This window comes from Oncorhynchus clarkii, chromosome 25 (genome assembly GCF_045791955.1).
Source record: "Oncorhynchus clarkii lewisi isolate Uvic-CL-2024 chromosome 25, UVic_Ocla_1.0, whole genome shotgun sequence".
In the NCBI taxonomy this organism is placed as follows: Eukaryota; Metazoa; Chordata; class Actinopteri; order Salmoniformes; family Salmonidae; genus Oncorhynchus; species Oncorhynchus clarkii.
The window spans coordinates 13281056-13294766 of record NC_092171.1 but is presented as its reverse complement, the minus strand read 5'-3'; the positions used below and the strand labels follow the sequence as shown (position 1 = coordinate 13294766).

General features: G+C 45.8%; 1 protein-coding gene across 2 annotated transcripts in view; it reads left to right on the top strand.

Moving 5' to 3' along the window:
* LOC139384076 (EARP-interacting protein homolog) overlaps positions 1–13711 on the top strand; it is a 78498-nt gene that overhangs the window by 56463 nt on the left and 8324 nt on the right. For both annotated transcript variants that reach the window (XM_071128712.1, XM_071128713.1), the window contains one exon: positions 8167–8334. In XM_071128712.1, coding sequence (XP_070984813.1) covers positions 8167–8334 — 168 coding nt within the window. The remainder of the gene's footprint in view (positions 1–8166; positions 8335–13711) is intronic.

The window sequence follows — 13711 nt, the reverse complement described above, 5'->3', positions numbered from 1 at the left end:
GTATGGTGTTCAGGGTGATGAGCTGTGTTGCTTTTACGCCAAACATAACGTTTTGCATTGTTGCCAAAAAGTTCAATTTTGGTTTCATCTGACCAGAGCACCTTCTTCCACATGTTTGGTGTGTCTCCCAGGTGGCTTGTGGCAAACTTTAAATTACACTTTTTATGGATATCTTTAAGAAATGGCTTTCTTCTTGCCACTCTTCCATAAAGGCCAGATTTGTGCAATATACGACTGATTGTTGTCCTATGGACAGAGTCTCCCACCTCAGCTGTAGATCTCTGCAGTTCATCCAGAGTGATCATGGGCCTCTTGGCTGCATCTCTGATCAGTCTTCTCCTTGTATGAGCTGAAAGTTTAGAGGGACGGCCAGGTCTTGGTAGATTTGCAGTGGTCTGATACTCCTTCCATTTCAATATTATCGCTTGCACAGTGCTCCTTGGGATGTTTAAAGCTTGGGAAATCTTTTTGTATCCAAATCCGGCTTTAAACTTCTTCACAACAGTATCTCGGACCTGCCTGGTGTGTTCCTTGTTCTTCATGATGCTCTCTGCGCTTTTAACGGACCTCTGAGACTATCACAGTGCAGGTGCATTTATATGGAGACTTGATTACACACAGGTGGATTGTATTTATCATCATTAGTCATTTAGGTCAACATTGGATCATTCAGAGATCCTCACTGAACTTCTGGAGAGAGTTTGCTGCACTGAAAGTAAAGGGGCTGAATAATTTTGCACGCCCAATTTTTCAGTTTTTGATTTGTTAAAAAAGTTTGAAATATCCAAAAATGTCGTTCCACTTCATGATTGTGTCCCACTTGTTGTTGATTCTTCACAAAAAAATACAGTTTTATATCTTTATGTTTGAAGCCTGAAATGTGGCAAAAGGTCGCAAAGTTCAAGGGGGCCGAATACTTTCGCAAGGCACTGTATTTCTTAATTAATTAATCCATTCATCCTATCTGTTCTTACTTCTGCCTTTTCAACCTAATAAAAAGCTCCAAACATGTTTCCTGTGGCCATTTGCCAAGTCAAACAGCTGGCAGACTTTTTTCATGTCTATTTCATCCACTCTGTCCTGATGAATGTGACAGACTGCCTTCTTAGACCACTGAAACTCCTCTCGACTTTAGCAGAGGATGCAGGGACAAACATTAGTATGCGAATGAGGGCTTCTACCTGGTCAAAGGAGACCAGTGGACCTCAGGCAGCTGATTCCCGAGAACAGATTCAGCTTCTGTACTTGTTTTGTACTGGTATTGCATCTTGAACATGGCCAGCTGCACCTCAAGTGATCTCCTGTTCAACTCTGGATACTGGTCCACCACTGCAGCATCCATCTCCCCAGAGAGAAGAACTTCTTCCAGCTTAGTCTGAGTTTCCAAGCCACCCTGTTTGAACCTCTCTGTTAGCTGCACATCAACTGTGTCAAGCACATTGAAGTGCTCAGCCCTGTAGAAATCCTCTGGGGATGTGGGTGAGTATGAAGCAGCATTTCCAGTGAAGCGCTTTGGTGGTTTACAGATGTGGCGCATCTGAATGGGCTGGATTTTGATCTTGGCAATCAACTCTGTTCCTCGCCTATAGATCTGTTGAAATTGGACCTCTGATCTCTTTGCCTTCAGGCTGGTCTTAACACAGTCCACTGCAGCGAGCATCCCAGCAAATGTCTATTATTCACATTTGTAAGGTGCGAATGAGGCACTCCAAATCTTCCATTACCTTAGCTGCTGCAAGGAGTCCTAGGACTGTGGTCCCCTTCTCAAATCTCTCAGCAATCCCCTTGCTGTGTCTGATGAATCAGATGTGCTCATTTCCTCCAGGCTGAACAGCACAGACTCGTACTGACCTAGCAAAGAGCTCAGTGCTGGAGTCCTAACAGTCCACCTTGTTGGACACAAGGGCTTTAGGCTTGTGAATGACCCACACTCAGATGTCGCTATTTCCTTAAATGTTGTTTTGTATTTGCCTGACTGGTTGTGCAGGCAGCCCACTTCAGGCCATCACATATCACAGTGGAAGATAAGCAGGCAGCCTGGGTGACTAGATTGACACTGTGAGGACCACAATGCACATACAGAGCCAGTGGCTGCACTGCTCTCAGCCTAGCCTGTGTTCCTTTGATTTTCCCTGACATGTTCGCTGCACCATCATACGTTTGCCCACTCAGACCTGAAAGAGGCAAATTCAGGTGGAGTAGCACATCTGTGGCAACTTCTGTCAGGTTCTCTTTAGTTGTGTGGGAGACTTCATAAAAACCTACTAAGTCCTCAACAGGCACTAGATCGTGAACCATGTAACGGAAACAGAATTACTCTTGTTCTACTCCCCTGACATCTTGTGTACCATCAATAAATATGGAGTACTGGAGCAGTGGTAGATGGTGGATTCTCTTTGTGATGTCTCTCACAATGCTGTTGGCCGATATGCTCAGGATTTTGTTTTGGATTTGTGAGCTTGTATGATCCTGACTGAGTTTCAGCCATGTAGTGAGCACTGGACCATCTTCAGCTCTAACTTTCAGTAACTGGTACAGATTATATTCGGTAGCATCATGGCCCCTGAGAACTGATACCTGACGTGCTAGAGGATGGACCGAACCTGCTACTTTCCTAAGGCAAGACCTTGCTTTGTTTAGCTATACAGCTCTTACTGTGGAAAGTTGGGTATCCACTGGCTTTGGTTGGTGACAGCGAGTGGTAACGGCAACCTTGTGTGCATGGCTGCATGCACGTGAAGAAAACTGGATTAAGGCACCGGATAAGTTTAGGAATCCAGAGTGCACAAATGCAGGATCTGCATTTTTTTGCAAGAGATGATTTCTGGCTTTTAATCGCTTTTGTGCAATAAAAGCACAACACTCCTTTCACAGTGGGAACATAGAGGAGCCACTGGAATTATTTGTACCACCTATCCAGAAACCGAAGTGTCTTGTTTGACAGCTTCTGGTCTACCACTAGTTTTGGGTTTGGCTGATATGTTGTGACGTGGACATTGGGGTCTACTTCCTCAGCCTCTCCTATGGAGTTTATTTCTTCAACTTCACCTGGAGAGTCTACTGCCTCAACCTCGCCTGGGGAGTTTTTTTCTTCAAATTCCCATGGGGAGCCTACTGCCTCAACGTCTCCCGGAGAGCCTACTGCCTCAACGTCTCCCGGAGAGCCTACTGCCTCAACGTCTCCCGGAGAGCCTACTGCCTCAACGTCTCCCGGAGAGCCTACTGCCTCAACCTCTCCCGGAGAGCCTACTGCCTCAACCTCTCCCGGAGAGCCTACTGCCTCAACCTCTCCCAGAGAGCCTACTGCCTCAACCTCTCCCGGAGAGCCTACTGCCTCAACCTCTCCCGGAGAGCCTACTGCCTCAACCTCTCCCGGAGAGCCTACTGCCTCAGCTCCTCCTGTGCTGACCTGCTGTTCAAATTCATGCTAATTTTGTCTACGTTGTGCAACCATTTCGTATCTGATTGTATTGGGTCTATGGGTATCCCAGCACTGACTACTGCCTGCTGCTGGCCTCCCGAGAATGAACACAAATGCAATAAGCTGTCATTTCTTTAAGAATCATTTGCAAATATTGAACAACCAGGTGTGCAAAGCTCTTAGTGACTGAACCAGAAAGACTCACATCTCTAATCACTGCCAAAAGTGATTCTAACATGTATTGACTGAGGGGTGTGAATACTTATGTAAATTTGATCTTTTTGTAGTTCATTTTCAATACATTTGCTAACTTTTCTAAAAACATGTTTTCACTTTGTCATTATGGGGTATTGTGTGTAGATCAAAAAATACATTTAATCCATTTTGAATTTAGGTTGTAGCACAAAATAAAATGTGGAATATGTCAAGGGGTATGATTGAATACTTTCTGAAGAACTGTACATGACATTTTTTTTTTTACAGGTGTTACATAGAAAGAATGTAGTTATTTTATATAAATTACATCTGGATAGATAGTACATATATGGTATACACTATATATCGGGTTTTTGTTGTCGTGAACAACATGAACATAAACCCATCCGTCAGCTACTCTCATCCCAACAATCTCCGTAAACCCACCCGTCAGCTACTCTCATCCCAACAATCTCCGTAAACCCACCCGTCAGCTACTCTCATCCCAACAATCTCCGTAAACCCACCTGTCAGCTACTCTCATCCCAACAATCTCCGTAAACCCATCCGTCAGCTACTCTCATCCCAACAATCTCCGTAAACCCACCCGTCAGCTACTCTCATCCCAACAATCTCCGTAAACCCACCCGTCAGCTACTCTCATCTTAACAATCTCCGTAAACCCACCCGTCAGCTACTCTCATCCCAACAATCTCCGTAAACCCACCCGTCAGCTACTCTCATCCCAACAATCTCCGTAAACCCACCCGTCAGCTACTCTCATCCCAACAATCTCCGTAAACCCACCCGCCAGCTACTCTCATCCCAACAATCTCCGTAAACCCACCCGTCAGCTACTCTCATCCCAACAATCTCCGTAAACCCACCCGCCAGCTACTCTCATCCCAACAATCTCCGTAAACCCACCCGCCAGCTATTCTCATCCCAACAATCTCCGTAAACCCACCCGCCAGCTACTCTCATCCCAACAATCTCTGTAAACCCACCCGTCAGCTACTCTCATCCCAACAATCTCCGTAAACCCACCCGCCAGCTACTCTCATCCCAACAATCTCTGTAAACCCACCCGTCAGCTACTCTCATCCCAACAATCTCCGTAAACCCACCCGCCAGCTACTCTCATCCCAACAATCTCTGTAAACCGCTCTTTTATGATTTCCATGTGACATATATTTGTTAACTGTGTTGTGATGTTTCACACATATTCTGAACCTTTCTAATAACGTTGTACATGCATCTAAAAAATCTAATGGGTGGGTAAGGTTTCCACTACACCACTGATGTCTTCCCAGTGATGTCTTCACAAGTTCTATACCTTACAATCAAGTGGTACTGTATGTTTGATTATCAGAAACTACTGAAAACACTAAGGAGAGTAGTTTAATTCACGGATACTAATCATATTATTATATTCACCTCTGCTCCGTAAGAGACTTATCTTCCCTGGCTACCTGACCCTGCTGGGAGCCCTGTCATCATCTGGTCACCATCCTAAGATGAGGCATGACAAATGATTACTGTCTGGTGTACTGTCTGTGTGCCATAACAGTGAAGCCCACAACCCCCCAATATAAAGTACTTCAAATATAACCCATCTCAAAAGCATAGACTGCATTCTAGATTCAAGACTGACAGTCCATTTCACACACATGATAGTTTTAAAAATGGCCTAAACTGCATAATATTTGGGGTTATGATAGTGTAAGAGAGTTGTGCTATGCTTGTGGGGCATTTAAACATTGATTCTATTCTTTGATAATATAATGGTTCAGTAGTTGTATTTAGTTGACATTTTGCAAGTACAAGTTATAGTGAATGGGTAGGGTAGCTACAATGGAAAAGGTAGGGCAATTCCATAATGGTTAATTGTATGTATTTTACCACTAGCCATTGAGGACCAACATGTCTACCATAACCACTCTCATTGCCACTTATGTACAGACCCCTGTCACCATCAGATCCTGCCAAGATGAGGCAGGCATGACAAAGAATGACCTTGGTGTACACATGAATATTATTCAAGCATAGAATCAATGGTTCAATAGTTGAAATTGTAATTATTCCCAGATCCCAGACTGTGGCTTTAAACTTAAGCTTCTGTCATGTAGCTACTGTAGACCTACCGATCAACTCAAGATGGAACTTTTTGTCCATTCACTGATATTGTTATAATATACTGTGAAATTCACCTGAGCTCCGTAGACTGGTCTTCCCTGGCTGTCTGACCCTGCAGGGACACCTGTCACCATCTGATCGTGCTAAGACATGATGAGCATAGTGTTGTGAACTGACTGAGCAGCTTGACAGTGAAGCCCGTAGAGCTGTTTATTACTATATCAGTGTGAAAAGTAGAGAATTAGCTAGGGAAACTGACAGATCAATAACATTACATTGCTATACTGAATAATAAAATCTCACATTGCACTGAAAAAACATCAGAATATCGGTCTTCAATCGTTTGGCCGCTGGTTTCGTCTTGTTTGATGCAGGTCTAGTGTGATTGAGGCAAAAATAATCATTTTGGCAAACTCTCGCATGCCGGAACATCAACTGGCGAAAGCTAGCCAAATTAATTTACTGTTGAAAGGGGACAAAATAAAGGTTACAAAACAACATTTCCATACACACAACAGCTGTTAGATAGTGCTATAATAATAGCCACCTCATATCGCCATCTGACAGATGGCTAGAGCTGAACTGGCTAAATTCATTTGACTCATTTGAGAGGGGATGAAACATTAGCTAATATCAGTTAACTAAAGGGTAGCCAGTATCTGCACTGCTTGCTTTTACAACTCCGAGAAAGAGTGCAACACACACACACCGTCAGCAGCTACATCTGTTCAACTGTCCCTTGCCAGTTCTAAGCCAGCCTTTCAGAAGCGTTGCCTTCCCACAGCTTGTCCAAACGCTCTGTGGTGGTGTCCGGGCGGTCCTAAATCTAGCCGGCTGACACAGCCAGACAGCCTACCTGACCGCTCTGCTCTGAGGTGTCCGCATGGTCCTTACACACACCGATGACACTTCTTTTTGTATCACAGGGCAATGATAAAACCGGGGGTGACAAAAATGCAATTTCAGAATGTGGGGGTGACATGACCCCTGCCCCGTCCCCAGTGAAAGTTTTGCCCTTGTGCACAAATATTAAATACAGAATTTTACTTGCCACAGAGCTGCCTGTAAATTACTGTCAAATTCATGTTAACCCCTTTACTGTGTGTGTGTGTGTTGTAGATTGTTCTGGCCCTCACTGACGTAAAGGAGGATGAGTTTCGATTTGGTTTCACTGTGTCCGCAGGCTTAGGCTAGGAAGGCATATAATCCTTAATACTTTGTGAGGAGGGTTCCAGCCAGGCTTTGCTCAGGATCCCCATTTCATATTTGCCGAGTGGAGTGGGGTGCTCAGAAGCATTCTGGAAGCACCGAAACTAACCCAATTTCCTGCTCCATTTCCCTCGTGCGTCCTATTCCATGGAGGACAGAGTTTACGACACAGCACAAACACACACACACACTGTCAAACCCCTGGCCAGAGGTCATGCCGAGGCAGTCAATGGTGAGCAGATTGTGCACTTGACAGCAAAGTGACTTCACACACTCAAGTCATTTTAAAGTCACAAGATTAAAGAGTGTTGTAATTTTGTTTGGTTAGAGGAAGGAGCTGCTGCCAGTGTCTGGGTCCTCTGTGAAGTCCAAGTGTGGTCTCATCCAGTTTGCTGAGGTCCAGTGGCAGAATCTTACAAACCATATAGTCATAGAGCCATTACAGACCGTCATCCTGATCTCATTGAATCCCTCAGGTTATTTTCTTTTCCCTCCCTTTTTAATTAGATTTTTAATTACCATGTTATTTGTATAATGAGATCAGCAGGGTAGATGGTGTCTGGTGGAGGAGAGAGGGGAGCAGAGAACATTGGGTCTAACGCTGTTTCAATAGACCGCCCTGGTTCCTCTTCAGTCATCACAGCAGGAGAGGGAGGGAAGATGATCGGAGGGGTGGAGTGGGGGAAAAGAGCGGATGAGAGGTAGGAATGACTGGGGAAGGGGAGGAGAGGACAGAAGAGGAGATGAGAGGAAGGGTACAGGGTCCTGTGGAGGAGTAGAGAAGAGAGTAGGTTTACAACATGAACATAATCTGAAGCGGAAAAGTCTCTCCTCTCTTCTTTGCTCTCTCATTTCTTTCCTCGTGCCTTAACACTGACCTCTCCCCACCCGGGACGAGCAGGACCAGGAAGCCAAGGCCGTGTTTGGTTGTGACTCCTGGCTTTATTACACGTCAGGCTTTTATAGGACAGGAAATACGGTCTGGCCTTCACCTAGTGTAGAGAACCACTACAGGCTTCTCTCCATGATTTATGTCATCAGGGTTGCTGTGGCGTTCACTCTCTCTTTCTCTCTCTCAAATCATTCCCCCTTTTTCTCACCCTTCTCCTCACCTTCTTCTGTCATCTCTCTCTCTCTCTCTCTCTCTCTCTCTCTCTCTCATTCCCCCTCTCCTCCCCCCTCATCCCTTTCACTCTCTTTTCCAGTCAGATCTACTGTATAGAGAATGCTCATGGGCAACTGGTTCGAGACCTTGACTTCAATCCCAACAAACAGTACTACCTGGCCAGCTGTGGGGACGACTGCAAGGTCAAATTTTGGGACGTGAGAAACATCAACGAGCCAGTCAAGAGCCTGGAGGAGCACTCTCACTGGTGGGCACCTGTCACACACACAAACACATAGCAGATATACAGTTGAAGTCGGAAGTTTACCTACACCTTAGCCAAATACATTTAAACTCCATTTTTCACAATTCCTGACATTTAATCCTAGTAAAAAGTCTTAGGTCAATTAGGATCACCACTTTATTTTAAGAATGTGATATGTCAGAATAATAGTGGAGAGATTTCATTATTTCATCACATTCCCAGTGGGTCAGAAGTTTACATGCTACCAAATACTAATTGAGTGTATTGCCTTTAAATTGTTTCATTTGGGTCAAACGTTTCGGGTAGCCTTCCACAAGCTTCCCACAATAAGTTTTGTCCCATTCCTCCTGACAGAGCTGGTGTAACCGAGTCAGGTTTGTTGGCCTCCTTGCTCGCACATGCTTTTTTAGTTCTTGAGGTCAGGGCTTTGTGATGGCCACTCCAATACCTTGACTTTGTTGTCCTTAAGCCATTTTGCCACATTTTGAAATTATGCTTGGGGTCGTTGTCCATTTGGAAGACCCATTTGCGACCAAGCTTTAGCTTCCTGACTGATGTCTTGAGATGTTGCTTCAATATATCCACATAATTTTCCTTCCTCATGTTGCCATCTATTTTGTGAAGTTCATCAGTCTCTCCTACAGCAAAGCACCCCACAACATTATGCTTTCACCCCGTGCTTCACGGTTGGGATGGTGTTCTTCAGCTTGCAAGCATCCCCCTTTTTCCTCCAAACATAACGATGGTCATTATGGCCAAACAGTTCTATTTTTGTTTCATCAGACCAGAGGACATTTCTCCAAAAAGTATGATCTTTGTCCCCATGTGCAGTTGCAAACCATAGTCAGACTTTTTTCTGGCAGTTTTGGAGCAGTGGCTTCTTCCTTGCTGAGCGTCCTTTCAGGTTGTCGATATAGGACTTGTTTTACTGTGGCTATAGATACTTTTGTACCTGTTTCCTCCAGCATCTTCACAAGGTCGGTCCTTTGCTGTTGTTCTGGGATTGATTTGCACTTTTCGCACCAGAATACATTCATCTCTAGGAGACAGAACGCATCTCCTTCCTGAGCGGTATGACGGCTGCGTGGTCCCATGGTGTTTATACTTGCGTACTATTTTTTGTACAGATGAACGTGGTTCGTTCAGGCATTTGGATATTGCTCCCAAGGATGAACCAGACTTGTGGAGGGCTACAATATTTTTTCTGAGGTCTTGACTGATTTCTTTTGATTTTCCCATGATGTCAAGCAAAGAGGCACTGAGTTTGAAGGTAGGCCTTGAAATACATCCACAGATACACCTCCAATTGACTCACATGATGTCAATTAGCCTATCAGAAGCTTCTAAAGCCATGACATAATTTTCTGGAATTTTCCAAGTTGCTTAAAGGCACAGTCAACTTAGTGTATGTAAACTTCTGACCCACTGGAATTGTGATACAGTGAATTACAAGTGAAATAATCTGTCCCCGAGCATACTACTCGCCAATGTTCAGTCTCTTGACAACAAGGTAGACGAAATCCGAGCAAGGGATGCCTTCCAGAGAGACATCAGAGACTGTAACGTTCTTTGTTTCATGGAAACATGGCTCACTCGAAACACGCTTTCGGAGTCGGTACAGCCACCTGGTTTCTTCACGCATCGCGCCGACAGAAACAAGCATCTCTCTGGTAAGAAGAAGGGCGGGGGTGTATGCCTTATGATTAACGAGACGTGGTGTGATCATAACAACATACAGGAACTCAAGTCCTTTTGTTCACCTGACTTAGAATTCCTCACAATCAAATGCCGACTGCATTTTCTACCAAGAGAATTATCTTTGATCATAATCACAGTCGTGTATATTCCCCCCCAAGCAGACACATCGACGGCCCTGAACGAACTTCATTTGACTCTATGTAAACTGGAAACCACATATCCTGAGGCTGCATTTATTGAAGCTGGGGATTTTAACAAGGCTAATCTGAAAACAAGGCTTCCTAAATTCTATCAGCATATCGAATGCGTGTCCCGGGCTGGCAAAACCCTGGATCATTGTTATTCTAACTTCCGCGACGCATATAAGGCCTTCCCCCGCCCTCCTTTCAGAAAAGCTGACCACGACTCCATTTTGTTGCTCCCAGCCCATAGACAGAAACTAAAACAGGAAGCACCCACGCTGAGGTCTGTCCAACGCTGGTCCGACCAAGCTGACTCCACACTCCAAGACTGCTTCCATCACGTGGACTGGGACATGTTTCGTATTGCGTCAGACAACAACATTGACGAATACGCTGATTCGGTGTGCGAGTTCATTAGAACGTGCGTTGAAGATGTCGTTCCCATAGCAACGATTAAAACATTCCCTAACCAGAAACCGTGGATTGATGGCCGCATTCGTGTGAAACTGAAAGCGCGAACCACTGCTTTTAATCAGGGCAAGGTGTCTGGTAACATGACCGAATACAAACAGTGCAGCTATTCCCTCCGCAAGGCTATCAAACAAGCTAAGCGTCAGTACAGAGACAAAGTAGAATCTCAATTCAACGGCTCAGACACAAGAGGCATGTGGCAGGGTCTACAGTCAATCACGGACTACAGGAAGAAATCCAGCCCAGTCACGGACCAGGATGTCCGGCTCCCAGGCAGACTAAATAACTTTTTTGCCCGCTTTGAGGACAATACAGTGCCACTGACACGGCCTGCAACGAAAACTTGCGGTCTCTCCTTCACTGCAGCCGAGGTGAGTAAGACATTTAAACGTGTTAACCCTCGCAAGGCTGCAGGCCCAGACGGCATCCCCAGCCGCGCCCTCAGAGCATGCGCAGACCAGCTGGCCGGTGTGTTTACGGACATATTCAATCAATCCCTATACCAGTCTGCTGTTCCCACATGCTTCAAGAGGGCCACCATTGTTCCTGTTCCCAAGAAAGCTAAGGTAACTGAGCTAAACGACTACCGCCCCGTAGCACTCACTTCCGTCATCATGAAGTGCTTTGAGAGACTAGTCAAGGACCATATCACCTCCACCCTACCTGACACCCTAGACCCACTCCAATTTGCTTACCGCCCAAATAGGTCCACAGACGATGCAATCTCAACCACACTGCACACTGCCCTAACCCATCTGGACAAGAGGAATACCTATGTGAGAATGCTGTTCATTGACTACAGCTCGGCATTCAACACCATAGTACCCTCCAAGCTCGTCATCAAGCTCGAGACCCTGGGTCTCGACCCCGCCCTGTGCAACTGGGTACTGGACTTCCTGACGGGCCGCCCCCAGGTGGTGAGGGTAGGCAACAACATCTCCTCCCCGCTGATCCTCAACACTGGGGCCCCACAAGGGTGCGTTCTGAGCCCTCTCCTGTACTCCCTGTTCACCCACGACTGCGTGGCCACGCACGCCTCCAACTCAATCATCAAGTTTGCGGACGACACAACAGTGGTAGGCTTGATTACCAACAACGACGAGACGGCCTACAGGGAGGAGGTGAGGGCCCTCGCAGTGTGGTGTCAGGAAAATAACCTCACACTCAACGTCAACAAAACTAAGGAGATGATTGTGGACTTCAGGAAACAGCAGAGGGAACACCCCCCTATCCACATTGATGGAACAGTAGTGGAGAGGGTAGCAAGTTTTAAGTTCCTCGGCATACACATCACAGACAAACTGAATTGGTCCACTCACACAGACAGCATTGTGAAGAAGGCGCAGCAGCGCCTCTTCAACCTCAGGAGGCTGAAGAAATTCGGCTTGTCACCAAAAGCACTCACAAACTTCTACAGATGCACAATCGAGAGCATCCTGGCGGGCTGTATCACCGCCTGGTACGGCAACTGCTCCGCCCTCAACCGTAAGGCTCTCCAGAGGGTAGTGAGGTCTGCACAACGCATCACCGGGGGCAAACTACCTGCCCTCCAGGACACCTACACCACCCGATGTCACAGGAAGGCCATAAAGATCATCAAGGACATCAACCACCCGAGCCACTGCCTGTTCACCCCGCTATCATCCAGAAGGCGAGGTCAGTACAGGTGCATCAAAGCTGGGACCGAGAGACTGAAAAACAGCTTCTATCTCAAGGCTATCAGACTGTTAAACAGCCACCACTAACATTGAGTGGCTGCTGCCAACACACTGACACTGACTCAACTCCAGCCACTTTAATAATGGGATTGATGGGAAATGATGTAAATATATCACTAGCCACTTTAAACAATGCTACCTTATATAATGTTACTTACCCTACATTATTCATCTCATAGGCATACGTATATACTGTACTCTATATCATCGACTGTATCCTTATGTAATACATGTATCACTAGCCACTTTAACTATGCCACTTTGTTTACATACTCATCTCATATGTATATACTGTACTCGATACAATCTACTGTATCTGCCTATGCTGCTCTGTACCATCACTCATTCATATATCCTTATGTACATATTCTTTATCCCCTCACACTGTGTACAAGACAGTAGTTTTGGAATTGTTAGTTAGATTACTTGTTGGTTATTACTGCATTGTCGGAACTAGAAGCACAAGCATTTCGCTACACTCGCATTAACATCTGCTAACCATGTGTATGTGACAAATAAAATTTGATTTGATTTGATTTGAAAGTGCGAACCACTGCTTTTAATGAGGGCAAGGTGACCGGAAACATGACCGAATACAAACAGTGTAGCTATTCCCTCCGCATGGCAATCAAACAAGCTAAGCGTCAGTATAGAGACAAAGTAGAGTCGCAATTCAGCGGCTCAGACATGAGAGATATGTGGCAGGGTCTACAGTCAATCACGGACTACAAAAGAAAAACCAGCCCTGTCGCGGACCACCATGTCTTGCTCCCAGACAGACTAAACAACTTCTTTGCTCGCTTTGAGGGCAATACAGTGCCACTGACACGGCCCGCTACCAAAACCTGCGGGCTCTCCTTCACTGCAGCCAACATGAGTAAGACATTTAAACGTGTTAACCCTCGCAAGGCTGCAGGCCCAGACGGCTTTCCCGGCCGCGTCCTCAGAGCATGTGTAGACCAGCTGGCTGGTGTGTTTACGGACATAGTCAATCAATCCTTATCCCAGTCTGCTGTTCCCACATGCTTCAAGAGGGCCACCATTGTTCCCGTTCCCAAGAAAGCTAAGGTAACTGAGCTAAATTGACTACCGCCCCGTAGCACTCACTTCCGACATCATGAAGTGCTTTGAGAGACTAGTGAAGGACCATATCACCTCACCCTACCTGACACCATAGACCCACTCCAATTTGCTTTTCGCCCCAATAGGTCCACAGACGACGCAATCACACTGCACACTGCCCTAACCCATCTGGACAAGAGGAATACCTTTTGTACGGCAGGGTAGCCTAGTGGTTAGAGCGTTGGACTA